Source organism: Panthera tigris, chromosome D1 (assembly GCF_018350195.1).
Source record: "Panthera tigris isolate Pti1 chromosome D1, P.tigris_Pti1_mat1.1, whole genome shotgun sequence".
NCBI lineage: Eukaryota > Metazoa > Chordata > Mammalia > Carnivora > Felidae > Panthera > Panthera tigris.
This window is the reverse complement of record NC_056669.1, coordinates 110,869,667-110,887,729: the sequence shown is the minus strand read 5'-3', so window position 1 is coordinate 110,887,729 and position 18,063 is coordinate 110,869,667. Positions and strand designations below refer to the sequence as shown.

Here is an 18,063-nt window from a genome sequence, read left to right as displayed (position 1 = left end):
CGCCGGCCAGGACACCGCCCTGACTCTGGGGACCACGGACAGAAGCCTGGCACGGGGGTGGACGTGGCCTCGGCCGCTGGGCCTCCTGGCGGAGCTGAGCTTCAAGCGCACGTGCTGGCCGTCACGCGAAGCTTCGTGCGTTTTCTTCAGGCCCGCTTTTGAAGACTGTGCCCTTCTCTGCAAGGTGGCCGAGCCAGCGGACAGGAGCGCGGGCTTCGGACACACGATCTGGCCCCTGGGCCTGACTTGGTCGGTTCCTGGCTGTGTGATCCAGGCCCCGTCGCTTCCCCTCTCCGGGCCCTGGTCTCCTCATCTACAACAGGAGGCTGAAAATCGCCACCCTCGGCCCCTGTGCGGCCCACTGCCCGTCGGGGCCCACGAGGCCCGGCTGGCACGCGGCCGTGCTCATTCATTTACCGTCGTCCGCGCCCGCTTCTGCCCAGGGGCGTAGTCGAGAGGGACGGAGGACACGTGGCCGGCGGAGCCGCAGCCACCGGCTCTGGCCCTTTGTGTGGACTCTGCCCACGCTTGGCCCCCAAGATGGAGAAGCTTGTAGCTGTGGGAACGCAGGGCCCGCTCACCAGTGGTTTCAAGAGCTGGGGAGGCTGTAAGGCGGGCCCAGTGCCTGGTCTGCAGCTCGCGCTTGGGGCGTCTGAGCTGTTACCCTCCCGTGCCGGACGGAGAAGGAAGCCCTCGGAGGGCCGGGGTCTGAGGCGCGCAGTGATCCCCCAGGTTGGCCCGCTGGCTCTTAAGAAGACTGAGACGTTGGCCCGTCTGCGCTGCCTGCAGCGGAAAATTAAAAGGATTAACGGACGCGGCCTTCTTTGAGAGGCTCGAGGCCCACCGAAGCCCCTTTAGGAGGGCTTCATATTTCTCCCCCCCCCAACCTCCTTGTGGGCCCCTGGGAGTGGTGGTGACAATGCCCCCGGATGTGGGCCTCAAGGCCCTCGGCCCGGAGCTGCCCGCCCACCGTCCGCCAGCTATTGTCTGCCGGGCCGCAGTGTGGCTCGGGGCCGGGGGGCCGGTGGGCCAGGGGACTGTGGGAACGGATTAGAGGCCCTGGGTCCGAGTCCCCCTCTGCATAAACTCCTGATCAAAGGCATTCCTGGGATGACAGAGCCCTGTGTGCCGCAGAGGCCTGTCCAGCCCGCGGGGCGTGTGCTTCACGCGGCCAGCTACCCCGACACGTGTGGGAGCCCACACCGCGAGCGGCCTGCGGTGTGACCGTCGTCCCCCCGCCAGACACAGAGCCAAGGCGCGGGGGCAGCGAGGCTTCCAGGAGGCCCCCGGCACCACGGGCTCGGGTGGGTCCCGGGAGCCTGAGGTGTGGCCGTAGTTCCCGGGGGCCCGGCAGCGCCCACCTCTGCAGACACAGCCGGCTGCTTGCCCCCCGGGGCCCCTGGGGCCACTCCTCCTGACACGGGGGTTTGCCCATGGCGCCCGGGTTCGGCCAGAGCCGTCCCTCTGCAGCGCACGACACAAGCTGGGGTCGGCCCGCGGGCCCGGCCTGTTGCCCCTTCTGTCCTGTTCCCACTTCCGCTTCTGAGCACCCCCGTCTGCCAGGCTGGGAGTAGGGCGGCAGAGAAGGGACAGCGAGGTGTCCGTCCTCAAGGACTCCTAGCCCGGAGTGGGGAACACTCAGGTGTCGTGACTCCTGGACCTTCCAGAGCCACCTGCCGGGGGCGGGGGTGGCAGTGCCTGCAGGGGGGCCTTGAAGGGGAGCAGAGGGGAGGGCACTTCAGGCGCAGAGCTGGAGGCAGGAGATAGTCTGGTGTGTCTGTAGTCCCCGGGGGTGGAGACTCGGGTTGGAGCTTCTGAGGCTGGGGGAACGTAGGTCGGGGGGGAGACTTGGGGGGGGGAGTGGGGCGTGAGCCCGGGAGAGGTGAGGTGAGGAGGGAGAGGTGGGGTGAGGGGAGAGGCGGTGTGAGGTGGGAGGGGTGAGCGGGAGTGAGGTGGGTCAGGTGGGGAGAGGGGGAAAGAGGGTAGACAGGGGTGAAGGAGGAGAGGTGGCTCGGGTCTCGGGCCCTTGGACCAAGCTGGAAGGAGCTAGAAGCCTCCAAAGGTCTGGGTCCAGGTGGTCAGGAGGCAGTGGGCCCAGCGAGGAGGGTCTTTCCGGCTGGGGAGAGGGGGCAGCGCGGAGCCTTCGTCTCAGAGGCCCCTCGAAGGCCGGCTTCTACCCGGAATACAGGGTGGCAGACCCCTCCACCTGCCGCCCCTGCCCTGCACAGGGGCTTGGGCTCCCCTCCCCCACTTGCTGGATTTCCGCTGGAACCTGATGCCGTGAGGTTGTTACCCCTGCCCCCCGAAACCGCTCCTCAGGACACACCTGGCTGGTCCCCCGGGCTGGGCGCCTATGATGGGGCACATCCGGACACTTGCAGGACGCCGCCCCGGCTCTGACCCCCTCCCGGAGTGCGTGTGGCATGGGCCGTGTGTCCGCCGTCAGGCCTGGGGCCGCCGTGGGGAGCGCAGTCACCCTGGTCCCGCCACCCCCCGCCTGCTCCCGGCCGCCCCAGTGCCTGGAGCACCAACTAGCCGATCTGGAGGCTCCCCGCTGGGGTGAGGGGCACCCTCAGGGGCGGGGCTGGTATACAGCAGGAGCCTCATAAAGGCCACGGCGAACTGATCTGATAAGGAGCGCTATCCTTGGCAAGTGAACCAGCTTCCCTCCTGAGCAGTCACGAGCCCGACAGCCCCGGGGTGGGTGACACGTTGGGGACCCCAGACTCCGAGAAGAGACCCGGGCCCCATGGCGGGGCCCAAGGCCCGCTGACGCCTCCCCAGTCCGCTCCCCGCCTCCACCTGGGCTGGAAACGAGGCCGGCCACGTGCATCCGAAGCCGAGGCGGACGTCACAGGTGTCCGCTGGGCCTCCCAGGTCACTAGGTCCGTGTGAAAGGCCACCGGCCTGCGGCCCAAACACGCGCGCTGTGCTCTTCTCCCTGAGCTGGGGGCGCCTCAGGACCGTGATTCACCAAAAGCAAACACCAGTTTGCGCCAGAGGAGGGTTAGTGAATGCCGGCTTGTTTATTTTCCTATCTGCAGATAGCCTGGGAGGGGGCTGGCGGAGCGTGGGCCGGGAACCAGCCCCGAGCCGCCTGCAAAGACACTGACCAGCCGCTCTCCAGGGCTCCACCCTGGGGTCCCAGCGGCCCCTCCCACCGCATGCCCCCGTCTGGACTTCCTTCCTCCCAGCCGAGAGCATCACTTACTCCCCTCTGGGTCACCGGGGGACCTCTGGCAATGTTGGGTTCTGGCCGTGACACCTGGGGACTGTCCCGCCATCTGTTGGGAAGAGGCCAGGGACACGGCTAAATACCGCACAGTGCACAGGGCGGCCCCCACCCCCACGACAGGAGGACCTGGCCCCAGATGTGGACGGCTCCGAGGTGCGAACCCCCGCGCCCAGTCCGGGAACCGGCCGCTTGGGCACCTGTTCGTCGGCACCGGGCCCCCCCCACCCCGGCCCTGGCTCCCTACCCACCCCAGGAAACAGACAGACACGGCAGCGGGGTTTTACCAATTTTATTTCTAGACTTTTCACGTTTGTCTTTTGTTTTCTGCTGGCAACGTGCCGGTTACACGTCTGTGCCGGGAAACGCCGCAGGGTGCAACCGAGATACACACAGACCACAGCTGCCCACCCGCCAAGAGACCCTCACAGACTTGCTGGTCACAGGACAGACCCCGCCGTGCTCCCCGGACCGGCCACGGCCTTCGAGCACACACGACGTTCACACCCCCCCACCAGGACCGACCGTCCCTCAAGGGCCCCGTTTGGTTCAGACACAGAGATGCCGCAGCCAGAAGGGTTGAGGCAAGCGGAGGCAGTGCTCCTGCAGGGGCGGGGCGGGGCGGGGCGGGGCGGGTTCGGGGCCTGCCAGTGGCCTGGGAGCACACAGGCTGACCCCGCTGGGGCAGGGGCCGCAGATGGTGCAAATCCTTGGAGTCGAGCAGCGTGCCAGGCGACACGGGAACACGGCACTGTTAGCTGGCCTCACTGAGGCTTGGAGTCCTTTGACATTAGCATCACGCTGTACTGAAGAGAGCAACACACAGAAAACGCGGGTACAGAATGACAGATGCCACACGGCCGGAGCTGTAACCCGGTCCCGAAGCCGCTCTGAGCGTCCAGAATGACGGAGCCCCGCAGCGCAGCACCACGCGGCACGTTAGGACACACTCGTCACAATAATTATAATAATGCAACTTTCATAGCTACACGCAAAGAACGACGCGGCTGTAAGAACCACAGTGGTGGTACGTCCCAGGTCAGGAGGGCAGCCCAGCATCACAGGCGCAGGGAGGAGGAGGCGGACGTGACCCGGGCCTCGGGGATGCCGGGCTGCGCGCACGAACGCGGCCCGGAGCCCATCCCGCCGGGCCCGTTTGGGGACCCCGTCCGCGTGTCTGTTCGCCGAAGCAGGAGGCCGCGGGCCAGACGGGGCCTGACCGCCTGGTCTACACATGGCTAAGAGAAGCATGAGGTATCGTGAAACAGGAACCTTTTTGGAATAGAGCAGTAATCACATTAAGTCAAAATTGATCACATAAAAAAAAAAAAAAAAATCTACAAAAAAAAAAAAAGGCATCCTTAATACATTTTTCTATGAGAAAATTAAAACTAGAACATGGCAGTATATGACATCGTAAAACAAAACAAAACAAACTGATCCTCCAATAGCAGCAAAACAATGTGAAAGAGACACAGAAAAGCAACGTGAATCTGTTTCCAAACCGGGTGCTGGGAAGTCATCGGTAGCAGCGAATCAGGAAGCGGAGTGGCAGCCTGCCCGTCGCGTGGTCCCGCCCTCAGCCCTCCGCGCACACGCACCTCGCGCCCTCGCCAAGCACCAGCCCTGGGCTCTCGCTACCTCCCGACACTCCCTACGCAGTCGTTACAAAAAAGGTACACAGCCAAGATGTGCAAATTGTCTACGGGTTGCTAACCTTTCTTAAAAGGAGGGGACAAGGGGACAAGGATGTGGGGGGGGGGGGCTGAACTGGTTTCGAGTACCCTAATTTTCCGCCTAACTGATGCCTCTCGGATCGGGTTCCCGCCCTGGGAACCCAACGGCACAATCCATGCTGTGTTTTTCTTTTTCTCAGGACTTTTGTTCTCTCTCCTATAAAAAAGGACCTAACGGTTATACACTGTGTGAAACCCTTAACACCAAAGGCAGAAAGTTGTGTGTGTGTGTGTGTGTGTGTGTGTGTGTGTGTGTTTAAATCAAGGGGAGATTACATTACTTTATAAATCATACTGGCCTTACGAACATCCTCTGCAATAAATATTCTTTTTAGCCTTAACTATAAATTATATATTTTAGTGTTTCAAAACCTTCCTAACCCTTAAACTACACCTTCTCGAGGTAAACCTTTAAAGGCCCCTACTCTCAAACACCAGTTGGCACCAAAGGATTCCTAAACTTACGCTACCCTACAGAGAAAGAAACGCATCATCCTGGCAATGTAAGAATGCACTTCTTGACTGGAAGCTCGCCTTCGAGAACACCCCCTCTCGCTAACTCCACAGTGACATGCGCTTGCCTCGCAATCCCGTCTGCACCCAAGTACGTGAATATTCCCAAACCATTCCATTAAGAAACTGCCCCCCCCACCTCCACACACAACATAAACAGAGAGATTCGTTGAAAGTGCTTTGAAATGGAATGGTTCTAGAATATCGAGAAGGAAAAAATGGTTCTAGAGCACCGGAGAGGAAAAATGGTTCTAGAGCTTAACGTTAAACAGGAAAAAGAGTTCTAGAACATTAAAGAGGAGAAATGGTTCTAGAATATTGAAGAGGGAAAATGGTTCTAGAATATTGAGAAGGGGGGGGGGGGCGGAAAGGAGCCGTGGATTTCACCTGGATGTGAGCAGGCTGTGGGTCTGTGGGGTGAGAAACCGGCATCTCCTAAACAGGCCACTACAAAAATATGAAGATTATAAAAATAGAATATATTACGTCGCGGTTGCGGGTTCTCTTTTACGGTAGCGCAGGCCAGGAGTCGGAGCTGGATTTCTGCGGCCGCCGGTGCCCGGCCACCCGCCCCGGGTCGGGCCACAGGCGGAGGGAGGGTCAGCACGCGGCCGTGCTGAGCTCTACGCTACGCTAACCGAGGTTACGCCAGCCACTGACAGGTGAGGAGGTTACGCGCCTACCTACGGGATAAAATGAACGCGCACAAATGACTTACTCATAAAGTGACTACATGCCCAAGCAAGCGAGTTGTGGGACGCCTAGAACCGCCTTAAAGCTGTGCTCCTTCAGAACAGCACACGAACACGTTTGCTACCTACGACCCTCTTCCGCTTCAGAAATGGTTTCTTGGCTTTTCTCTCGTTTTTACCGTGTTTTCATGCTTTTCTTTCTTTTTTTTTTTTTTTTTTTTTTTGCCGTCGTTTTGTTTTAAACACAGAAAGAATCAAATCTAATCCTCCCCTGCAGACTTGTTCCTTGTGTTAATGCCTATCCTTACGACACAGAGACACAAACACGTTCGCATACGACCTAGTTGATTATGGGGTATAAGATTCTCTATTTTTGTAGCACAGCCTCCCCCCACCCCCTCCCCCCAGCTCAGGGTTATGCAAATACTATTTTTTTTTCTCTCCTTTTTTTTTTCTTTTCTTTTTTTTTCTTTTTTTTTTTTTTAAAGACAGCTTCTCGGATACTTTTTTTTTCTTTTGCTTATGTCAGAGACGGAAGGGAGAAAGAGCAAAGGAAAAAAACCGACAGTAAAGGAGAAGGAAGCTTTCCCTTCTGGTCGTGACCGGTCCTGGCGAGGAGCGGTCCTGTCCAGGGAGCACCCGGGGCCGGCCCCTCCCGCGCCACGCACGCGCGCCCTCAAATGTTCACGTCTCGAACGTCGGTGGGTGTGCAGGCCAGGTCGGCCTCCTCCTCCTCCTCCTCCTCCTCCGCCGCCTTGGGGTCTAGGCTCTGCTGCTGGGCCTGGCGCAGGCTGGACTCCAGCAGGGCCTCGATCTGCTCCTGGCACGCCCGGAGGCAGTCCTGGCCAGACGGGAGACAGGGAGACAGGGGGTGCTCAGAAGGGGGCCTGTGGCCAAGGCCCTCCTGCAAACGCCAAGACCTGGACCACCTTGTGAAAGTGAGGCTAATCTAAGTCACTGCCTCCCCGCAGTCGGGTGGAACCCCAGGACCCACCGGCATGGGCTCTGCTTGGCCCCCGGCTGCCCCGGCCTGAGGAGCCCCCGTGCTTCCCGGGCTACGGAGTCCCCACTCGGGTCCGAAGGCCCCGGAGGCCACAGGGCTGCCGGCTGTCTCCCGTGCCCACCTGGTGCCTCCCTGGCCTGTCCCGAGCGCCCCCCTCTCCACCCCAGGACCCTGGCCCCCCGCTGGAATCACTCTGCCAGGCTCTCATCCTGGCTCCCTGTTCCCACCAGCCCGAACTCAGCACTATTTGACCCAGGACAGAGAGGCCCTCTGAGCCCTGCTTTTGGGACTTAACCTCTGCCGTGTCAGCCCCTGCGGTGAACCCAGCCTTCCGAGATGAATGGCTGTCAGAAGCGTTAGGCCGTGCATGACTGAGAATGAGCGTTGGGTGGCCCCGGGGGGACTCGGACCCTCTATCCCCCTCTGTCCTCACCCGCTTGGCCTGCACCCTGGGAGACACGCTGGCCTGGCCCAGCGTGCACCCCCGCAATCCCGCGGCCCTCCTCTGCCAGCAATCACCCCGAGTTCTCGATGCCCAAGAAGGGATCTTGGGGAGTCCGGGGCTTCTCGTGATCTCGTGGTGGCCGGTCTGCCCGCAGCTCAAAAGTGCAGGTGTCAGGCTTTGTCCCAACCCTGGGACCCTGGGACCCTGGGACCCTGGGATGCCACACTGGGGCTTCTGTTCTGGAAGCAGGTAGTCTCTGGCCCAGCCCGGAAGACAGATCAGAGCCTTTCCCCAGAGGAACAGGTGCACCGCGGGCCCACCTGGGGAGGGTGCTGCGAAACGGGTGTCCAGCGCCCCAGAGAAGGGGATCCAGGCCAGCAAAGCTTCCGAGCGAACCCTGGGGGACCTGCCACATTTACGGAGCCATACGCTTCCGCGCGGAGGGCTCTCCTACACCACCGGTTCAGTATTTGTCGTGGCTGGTGAGGAAAGCGGTGCAGGTGCAAAAAGCCAGTTTTACGGATGAGGAAACTGAGGCTCGAAAGGCCTGGTGTTGGACCCAGGGCAGAGGGAGGCAGCAAGGGACTTGTTTCCTCCTCGCAGCCAGCAGCCTCGGCCCAGAAGAGCCGCCTCTGGCAGCCGGGAGCCAGCTCGGAGCAAGGGCAGACGCGGCTCATGCCCCAGGAAGACGCGGGGCCCCGCCCGCCACCCAGTGTTTTCCGGACGTTTGTCGCCGGGTGACCAGACTAGCGAATTGCAGCCTCAACCGATTTCTCCCCCGTCTGTCAGCTGAGATCTTGTTTCAGATCTAATTGACACGATCTCTATGCAAATAAGGGGTCGTGCAGTGATTTCCTACAACTGTCTGTGCCCAGCACCGTCTGTGGGGTCTCTCTCTGAAGGGGAGAGGCAGGGGTCATCTTTCCGGGACACCCCATCCCTCTGGGGGCCCAGGAAGCACTGAGACTGAGGGAGCCCCCCCCCCCCAAGCCCCCACCGCCTCCGGGAGCCGCCTGCTCCCAACAGGGAGATGAGCAGGCATGCCGCCTCCTCCAGGCAGCCGGCAGTGCTGGGCAGCGGACGGGCAAGCTTCTGCCCCGCAGCCCGGCTTTTCTTCCCCAAATCATGCGGGGAGGTGGCAGCCGCTAGGGCCCACGACGGAGCCTCCAGGCACTCGAGGGTGGGCCACCAGAAGGCAGCCGGCGTCCGAGCCAGACCCGGACCGGGGTCAGGGCGGTCACTGGCTCCCATAAGGCACGCCCAGCAGGGCCGAGGGCTGACCTGTCATCCTCGCTGGTCTAATCTGGTAAAGGCCACAAACCCTTGTAATTGTTATTTTCACTCTTTCTTTTAAGACAAAAACGGAATCGGGAATAAAACAATGGCATTTGTAAGCAGGAAGGACACCACGGACTCCGGCTCGGGCTGTAATAGCACCAGGCACTCAAAAAGGGCCGTAAAACACAAGGTTGTCTCCACGGGCCTTTGTTGCGTCTGGAGACCTCACAGGAGCCCTTTTAAAGCCTCCATTTATGAGCCATCCGCATTGTTGCACAGACAAAGCTGGACGGAGCCACAGCTCCACATGCCATTAGGGCACGGATCATTGACGGGCCTGCCTTGTGGCCCCGCTCCCTGGACGGCTCACCGGGAGGGGTTTATGGCTCCTGCCTGCTCCTGGGAAACCTGAGGACCCTCCTGGCCTGCCAGCAAGTATTGCGAGATGCTTCTCCTTCCAAAGGGGCCCCAGGAGGGTGGGGTGAGGCCGGCACCCGGTCAGCCTGGGGCCAGGGCTCTGTATGACCAGGTCCCTTGCATCTGAGCACAGGGCACCCCCCGCCCTCCCCCATCACGTTTGGGGGCCTTGGCATGAGCCATGGCATTTCCCATCAAGGAACTGGCTTTGGACCCCCGGGTGCTAGAAGTTTCTAGTACCCGGTGCTGAGCAGGCCAGCCAAGCCAGCGTAGGAGCGGCGCAACTGATGGCTTACCGCGTCGCACTTGATCACTTTGGAGAGGAACCGGGTGAGGCGCGGATAGGACAGGAAGCTGTTGGAGCTTCCCAGGGGCAGGCCTTGCACCGCGGCCAGCACGCTCCCCGCTGCCACCATGGAAGGCGGGTTGGAAATGAACTTCACGTCTGCAGAAGAAAGGGAGAGAGGCGAGGGGCTGTGAGCGGGTGGCGGCGGGGAGGGGGGCCTCCACGGGACCCCGTGGTCCCACCAGCCTCGCATCAGGGTGCGGAGGCCGGGAGAGCACAAGCCGGGCCTGGAGTGCACCCAGCTGGAGCTGGGACACCGGCAGAGAACAAACCGCCAAGGCCTGCGGGGAGGGGCGTCGCTATACTGGAGCCCTGGGAACGTGTTGCTTATTCACATTCTAAAAGGTGACAAACCTACAAGGGAGAAGGCATGCTGCGGGGCCACAGGGACCCGCCAGGCCTCCAGGGACCCAGCCTGTACTCTCGGAGGGGCGCACCTGTCTCACCTTCCCCAAGGCAGCCCTCTGGGCATGTGCAGGGGGCAGTAGTCAGTGGTCCTGCAGTGGTGGCCTTGGATGCTTATCCTCTGTGTATCTCCCTCCTGGGACGTGGCGTTACCTCATTACTCCACCCGCCAGCACGCCGTCCCTCTGCCCCAGGCACAGCTCAGCGAGGGCGGAACCCCTGCCTTTGCTCCGAGGGTGAGGCCAGCACTTGCCACACTTGTTACGGAAAGGTGGGAAAGCAGGAAGGATGTTTAAGCAGCCACGTGGTGCCCCGTGGGCTGCCATTCTGTGACACAGAGCCAGGAATTCTTGGTGGGGGAGGCCACCGAGTTCCGAATCTCGATCAGGGGGCTCAGCCCCTTTGCCTCATCTTACACGCATGGGGCACAGGACCGGGCTGGGTGAGCTGAGCGTGAAAGGAGGGGACCTCGTGGGCCAGGGTGCGTGTCCCCAGCAGCCTAGCTGAGGCTTCGTCCTGGGAGGAGACATCAGGCTGTACCGTTGCCAGCAAAGCAGGCTGGGGAAGAAAGGAGCCACCCTGGAGGGGGAACAGAGCCCGCTGCCGGGCACCGTGGAAACTTGAAAAAGAAATACCTAACAAGGCCCGCCCCCCTCTTTCCCTCTTTAAATGGGAGCATTTCCAGGGCGCCTGGATGGCTCAGTCGGTTAAGCGTCCGACTTTGGCCTAGGTCATGATCTTGCAATTTGTGAGTTTGTGAACTTGTGAGCCCCACGTCAGGCTCTGTGCCAACAGCTCGAAGCCTGGAGCCTGCTTCAGATTCTGTGTCTCCCTCTCTCTCTGCCCCTCCCCTGCTCGTGCTGTCTCTCTCTGTCTCTCAAAAACAAATAAATGTTAAAAAAAAATTTTTAAAGGAAAAATATATTAAATAAATGGGAGCATTTCCACCCAGTCTGTGAGTGGAGAGCCATGAATGAAAAGCTTGTCATTGAGGCACATCAGGGCTGCAGGAGCCCCTGGGTGGATCAGTCGGTTAAGCATCGACTTCGGCTCAGGTCGTGATCTCCCAGTTCCCAAGTTCGAGCCCTGCATCGGGCTTTCTGCTGTCAGCGCGGAGCCTGCTTGGGATCCCCTGTCCCCCCCCTCTGTCTCCCCCTCCCCTGCTCACACGCGTGCTCTCAAAAATAAACATTAAAAAAAAGTTGCTGCAGTCCCAGCAACAATTTGGTTGGAGCTCGAGACTCCCGTCCAAGACGGATGGTGTAACAGGGGGAGGGCTCGCTCCTGAAGCCCACGTCCCCACTGAAGCGTATGTGTGCGTTTGCGGTGTGGGGCTTATGTGTGTAGATAAGGAATGTGTGTGTGTGTGTGTGTGTGTGTGTGCATGCGCGCACGGCGCAGGGCTTACGTATGTAGGTAAGGAACAACCTGACTATATCGTCCAACACTTCGACTCGGCGCCCAGTGCAAAGAGCCTGGGGCAGCCGCTGGGGCTGTGCGGGTTTGCTGACACTTGCTCAGACCCACCCGTTAGACTCGATTTTTCTTTCCGCTTCCAACACCACCTGTAGTTTCTTTACCCAGCCCACTGCGATTCCCCGGAAGGCTCTAGTGCACACACAGGCATATACGTTAACAGAAAACCCACCGCGGTGCGGGGGATACGTGCACATCTGCAGATACGCGGGAGGCCCAGTTTGCAGGCACACACAGTACGGAGAGCAGAGTCCCCCCCCCCCTCACGACACCGTTCAGCGGCACCTTTGCCCCGTGGAGGACAAAAACATCTTTGGGGGCCTTTGCTTACACTTCCCCCTCACGCCAGTCTGTTTCTGTTTCTGAGCTGCCATTGCGTTACTCCAGAGAGAGCGGTCCCCTCGTGACCAAGGGCCCGGCTGCGCCTCGGCTATGTTGCAACCGTGCAGGTGAGGATTTGGACTGAGAATCTTTCCAAGGAGGGACGTGGACGGGCAGGTGACCCTCTCCTCCCCCGGCCGCCTGTCTCCCGCGGTGGGGGGCGGGGGGCGGGGGGCGGGGGGGCCCGCCCTGGAGGTAATGCACGTGAAAAGCTGTCGCAGCCAGCCAGCCATCGCTGCACCTTCCCTCCGGGTGGACCCCAGGCACCGGGGCCTGGGATGCACCCTGCAGGCCCCAGGTTGGGGGCGGGGGGTGGTGGTGCTGGCTGGGCACGGTCTCAGAGGCCCCGCGTGCTTACGCACGGCGGCCCGCGGCAGCTGGACAGCCAGCACCAAAGCGCGTTTACGGCCTCCGCACCAGGCTCGCTCGCCTCACTGCCCGCGCCCCACGAGGGCTCCACACCCCACTTCCGCGGGGTTCTGGGAGAGGGGAAACTCCAGGCTGCCCCAGCCATCCTGGGGGGGGAGGGTGTACAAGAACCGTTCCTCGCATGATCTCCAGGAAACTTTGCCATTTCTCTGAACCACTTTCAGCTCCTTAAAAGGCTGCCTGGAAGTCTCCGGAGGCCTCTCTCTTCTGAGGCGCCCCAGCCAGAGAACGCCTCCCTGCCTGCTTGAGGGGCTGGCCCCCGGAGGCCGAGGGGACGGCCCGCGGGAGGCTCCCTACCCCTGCCAGAGGGCTGGAGCCACCACCCCGCAGATCCGTCGGGGCCCACGGTGTGCCCCCCCACTCCCCTTGCTTGGAAGGGCTCAGAGGAGGGGTTCGTGCCTCGTGCAGGAGGACGAGCAGGGTGGAGAAGCCGGCAGACTCTCGCCTGACCCGGAAATCCCAGCCACCAGAGCACCCGGACAGCGGGAGGGTGCCGGGAGATGTCGGAACAGGGGCTCTACCGCTCCCGGGCAGGGAGTGAAAGAGGCCAACCTCCCCCACTTTGATGTCGCGTGGCCCACAGACTGGGGGAGCCCCACACGACGTGGCAGCTGAGGCCTGACCCGGGGCAGAGGTGGCCCCGTGTGGAGCTGGCTGGGGTGAGGACGTGGGTCCCCAGGCAGGGTTCTCCAGGTCTGCTGGGCCCAGTCCACGTGATCAGAGGGAGAAAGAAAGGGGTCGGCGTCAGGGTCAGGGCCCGGGGGAGACAAGGCAACACCGGGCGCGAGTCTGCGCGCGTCTGCCTGCCCTGACTTCTGAACGGCTGGCTGTCCCAGGGCCCGGGCCAGGGCAGTGTCAGGCAGGGGCCTCCAGGGACCATCCAGAGCCCTGCCAGCGGGGGAGAAGACTGGCCCCCTGCTGCCAACCATGGCGGCCCAAGCCCGGGCCGATCTGAAGCCCCTCCCAGGGCTCAGCTGAGCCCAGCCGGCCCGAGGCACCCCTGGCGGGGCCTCTGGCGGCCAAGCTGTGCTGCTGGCCGCCCCCGCACGAGGGCTGCTGCTGGCCGCCCAGAGCACGTGGTGCAGGCACCGCGGGCCGGCACTCCCCACCCCTGTAGGCGCCCCTGGCAGGTGGCCCAGCCCGGGAGAGGCCAGAAGGGGGCCCCTTGAGGACATGGGGAAGGACTTGTGTGTGTGTGTGTGTGTGTGTGTTGGGGGGGGGCGGGAGGACGGGAGCGGGGAGGCAGGCTGGGCAGCCGAGGTCAACCTCTCTCAGCATGGAGTGGCCGCGGCCTGGCCACCCACCCACACCCATCCCCGAGGCGCTGCGTGGTGGCCGTGGCCAGCCTCCGCTGCCCGACCCCAGGAGGGCACCCCCCCCCCAGCCCATCTAGCCCCAGCGCACAGCCCAAGGAAGGAAAAGGAGCCCCTGTGAGAGGCCCCCCGGGAGACCGGGGCCAGCAGGACCCAGCTGCCCTACCTGTGGCACAGAGGGCGACGAAGGTCTGCGCGTGCTTCCGGATGATCTGTTTGTTCTCCTCGGCCACGGGCATTTTGGAGAGGAAGTGCTCGATGAAATCGTGCGGGGTCATCGCGGCCAGGTTCCACTTGAGCTTGTTCACCAGGAGCAGCTCCATTTGCTGCGAACGTGGGGTGACCCAGGGTAAAGAGAGGTGCAGGGGCAGCCCCTGCCCCTCCCCTCCGTGGGGCACGGCCCAGGAGAGAAGGGACAAGGGATGCTGGGGGCCCAGGAGGTGGGGGAGAGCAGGCCATCCCCAAAGAGGTCCCAAAAGAGAAAGTGACGTGGAAAAAAAGCCCAATGTTCCCAGGTCGGGCCAAAAAATGACCCCCACCTGGGACGCAAGACCTGGTAGCCAGCGCGGGCCGCCAGCGTCGTCGCCGCTAGAGGGCGCGCGCCGCCCACTTTTCGGCCGCGCCAGGGGCGCAGACGAGTGGGAGTCGGAGCGACCGCGAGCGGTGGGGCGCCGCAGCTGGGGGGCGGCGGGGGTCCCGCCCGCTCCTCGAGGGGGGCCCCACCGAGCGGCCGCCCGCCCATGGGGCATAGCGCGTGTCGGCGGCCCGCGGGGCCTCCTGCCCTCTGCACCTCCCCCACCCCCGGGGTCCTGGGGGTCCTGGGGCGTCGGTGGGCGGTGGGGGGTCCCAGGTTACCAGCAGCTCGTCGGGCCGGATGGAGTTGTCAGTGTAGATGCACAGCTTCTCGGCCGTCAGCGGAATGGTCTCCTTCATCTTGGAGGCCACGAACATGCAGGTGGCCCCCAGCAGCTGCAGGCGGCTCTTTTTCACGGGCTCCAGCGACAGGAAGCGGTCCAGGTAGTTCATGGCCAGCGGGAAGACCTCTTCCTCGCACTTCTGCTCCTCACAGACCTGCCGGGGCACGGGGGCCGTGACCGCCGCCGCCGCCGGGCCCCCTCCGCGGAGACCCCGCGGTCCCCCCCCCCCCCACTCCCACCGGGCTCGCGCTGGGGCTACGGGTCGTCCCGAGCGCGGCGGGTCGGGGCAGGGGGCGGCAGAAGCGGCGGCTGCCGCGCCCCCCTCCCCGGCGTGTCCCCAGTGCCCACCCTCCCCGAAACTGAAAGGGAAAGTCCCAGCGAGGCTGGCACGGTGGGGGCGGGTGTGGGCACGGCTGGCGGCGTGCGCCGCGCGCGGGCGGCCGGCCCCGGGGACCCCGGCCCGCGTGGGTGCTCCGGGGACCGCCGGGCCGGGGCTCGCTCCAAATGGGGTGCGGGGCCGCGGGGCGGGCCGCGGGGCCGGGCGCCGCGCTCACAGCGCCTGCGAGACACAAAGGTGGCGTCCCAGGCCGCCGCGCCGCATTTCCCCAGACGTCATCTTTTCAAAAAATATTTAAAAATATTAAAAAAATAACTGGGTACATAAAAAACCCCTGAAAATGACCCTCGGGCGGCCCTTTACCCAGGCCGGGGGTCTAGAGCTCGTTGCAGACTCCGGGGAGAGCCCCAGGAATTCAAACTCGGTGGCCCCCCCTTCCCCCTGGGCGCGGGCGCCGTTTCCCTCTCGCAAGGGCACCACGCCGCACTTTCAAAAATTATTTTAAAATATCTGCGGGTCCCCTGGGCGCCCACCGGAGACCTGAAAATGTGCCCCGGGCCGCCGGCTTGCTCCAGGCAGGCCCCCCAAGCCGAGACCCCTGCAGACCGGGGTCAATCCCCAGCGTCTTGGGGGCCACGCGACCTTGCAGCTCGGCGTGCTCTCCGGCCCAGGCTGGCCGTGCGGGGCGCCCCGGGACTCGCAGCTTGAACAAAGGGGCCCCTCTTCCCGAGCGGGGTCCCCCCCAAGCTGCCCGCGCTCCGTCCCCGCGCCCCTCCCTCCGGTTCCCGGCGGCCGCGCGGCCCCTCGCGGCGGCCCCAGCGCCTCGCCGGCCGCTCCCCGCCCCCACCCTGCCCCCAATTATTAATAAACACTTTTGCTTTGCAATAAAAGAACAAAGATGGCGCATAATACTGGCACGAGCGGCCCTTGCATACGTGTCCGTGGATATTAATTTAAAAATCAAATCTATGCCCCCTCCCCCTGGAGCAGGCGGCTCGCGGCCGTGCAGGCAGAGAGGAGGCGAGGGGGCTCGGGCGCAGGCAGGGGCCACAAAGGGCGCCCAGGCCGCCGGCCCGCACCCTCGAGCCAACGGGGGTGCCCCTGGCATTGGCTTTCCCCGAAGGGGACCCCTCCCCGACCGCTCCACCCCCACCCCCCCGCCAGGATAGGGAATCTCAATCGACCCCACCCCCACCTCCTCCCCGTTCAAAAAATACCCACAATATCTATATATTGTGAAAATGCGGTTCCTAGCAACACCCCGGCAAACTTCAAAGTTGAGGTGGGAGAGAAGGGAGGGAGACGAGCGGCAAAGAAATGTGGGTTTGGGCAACAAGTTGCAGGAAAGGTCCTAAGAAGGCGGCCCGAAGCCCCGCACCTCCAGCATCCAGGTGGCCACGATCTTCCGCATGGACGGCAGGATCTCCTTCTGCACACACTTGAAGTAGGACACCGAGGGCGCGCAGGTCTCCTCCGCCTTGAGCATGGCCCGCAGCACCCGGTCGTTGAGGAGGTTGGCATCGGGGTACGCCCGGCGGATGGTCTCCACCTCGCAGCATAAGAGTTGGTGTGCCATGGCTGGGGCTCTGCTGGGCGGCCTGGGGACGGCGGTGGGTCCCGGGTCGGTCCGCGCTCGGCTTTAGCTCCCGCTGTCCCGCGCTCCCTCGAGCTCGTCTGCCCCTCGCCGGAGCGCGCGGACGCTGCTGCTCGCTGCTACTGCGCCGACAGCCCTCTGGAGGCTCCAGGACTTTGCAACTTCCAACAAAACTCCCCTGTAGTCCGTGTGACGTTACTGTTGTTAAGCAGAGATCAAAGCCGGGCAGAGAATGGGAGCGGGCGGGGGGGAGGGGGGGCGGGCGCAGGGGGAGGGGGCGCGGGCTCCGAGCGCCGGGGAGCGGAGAGGGGCAGAGCCCAAAAGCCATCCCGGAGGCGCCGCGCCTGCCCCGCGGCGGAGTTGCCCCCGAAGCCTGGTTTTCATAGAAATGCAAATCGCCCGAGGCTGCCTTTCTCCCCGCCGGGGAAGAGGGGTGCAAGGGTGTCTGCCCTCCCCGTGTGGGTCCCCTGGGATTTGGGGAGTGGGTGGAGGTGGCTTTGCAGGGGGGACAACGGGGGGGGGGGCGGGCCACACGCAGCCAGGGGAGAGCGCATGGGGGGGGGGGGGCGGACTCTGGGGCCCGGCGACACCCTATACACGAGCCGGGAGAATGGGCGCATTTCCGAAAACGCCACGAGGGCACCCACGGGCGGACAGGCGGCCAAGGAATCTCAGCGTCTACATCTTCTTTCATTTTCATTAACACGTGTAAATTTCAGGAACCATTTAGCATTCAGGGACGCGGAGCAGAGTCCGCGACCCTGGTGGAGGCTTCATTCCCGCGCCAGGGGGGGTCGTTGCAAATGCCCGAAGGGGTATCCCTAAACCCTAAAGGGATTTCAGCCTAGCATGAGCTCGCTCAAAAAATAAAATAAATAAAATAAATGCCCGAAAATTCCAGCAGCAGCCCAAGATGGTGGCCAGCATTTCCTTCATCCTGTCCTCCTCGCCTGGGGGATCTGCGAGTTGGCTCCCTACCTTGACCAGTACATCCTTTTAGGGATCCCCAATCTCCCCAGCCCCCCACCCCCGTCCCGGCAATTTAACAGCTAGAAAAACACCCCGGATGGAAGGCTGCGAAAACAAGTTGTCTCTGTCCTGCCTCATTTTTTAATTAAAAATAAATTAAATCGCTGGAAATATTAGTCGCGTCTCTGTGACAAGACCACCGGAAGCTTCCTAATCGGTTTTGCTGGGGGGTGTGGACACCTCTGCACCTTTTACAATCAGCCCCGGGCTGCATTCGTGAGCCTGTGGGGGGATGGCAGGGGCTGGCAAAAATTAGAACAATTCCAAGTTAAAGAAATGGGTGTACTGATCTGGTTTTAAACAAAATCTATACGTATTTGTGGTTATACCAGAGGGAACCCAATGTTATCGCTAAACTAAGAGATATACAAAAGAACACAGAAAAGTGGTCTTGAAAAAGTTTTTAAGATTTAGTCTTCTTCGGTTGCTTTTTTTTTTTTTTTTAAATAAAAGGACATTTTGCCCTGTCTTAACTTTTAAAAAAAGTTTTTACACTACCTGCCCCCACTTAAGAAAACTG

General features: G+C 62.3%; 1 protein-coding gene across 1 annotated transcript; it reads right to left on the bottom strand.

Moving 5' to 3' along the window:
- Positions 1 to 6,669: 6,669 nt before the first annotated feature.
- CCND1 (cyclin D1) lies at positions 6,670 to 16,712 on the bottom strand. Its single transcript, XM_042959425.1, has 5 exons — positions 16,299 to 16,712; positions 14,522 to 14,737; positions 13,833 to 13,992; positions 9,613 to 9,761; positions 6,670 to 7,014 (listed from the first exon to the last, which is right to left on the bottom strand). Exons 1-5 carry the CDS (start codon positions 16,494 to 16,496, stop codon positions 6,850 to 6,852), a joined length of 888 nt encoding a protein of 295 aa, XP_042815359.1. The 5' UTR covers positions 16,497 to 16,712; the 3' UTR covers positions 6,670 to 6,849.
- Between the last annotated feature and the right edge of the window lie 1,351 nt (positions 16,713 to 18,063).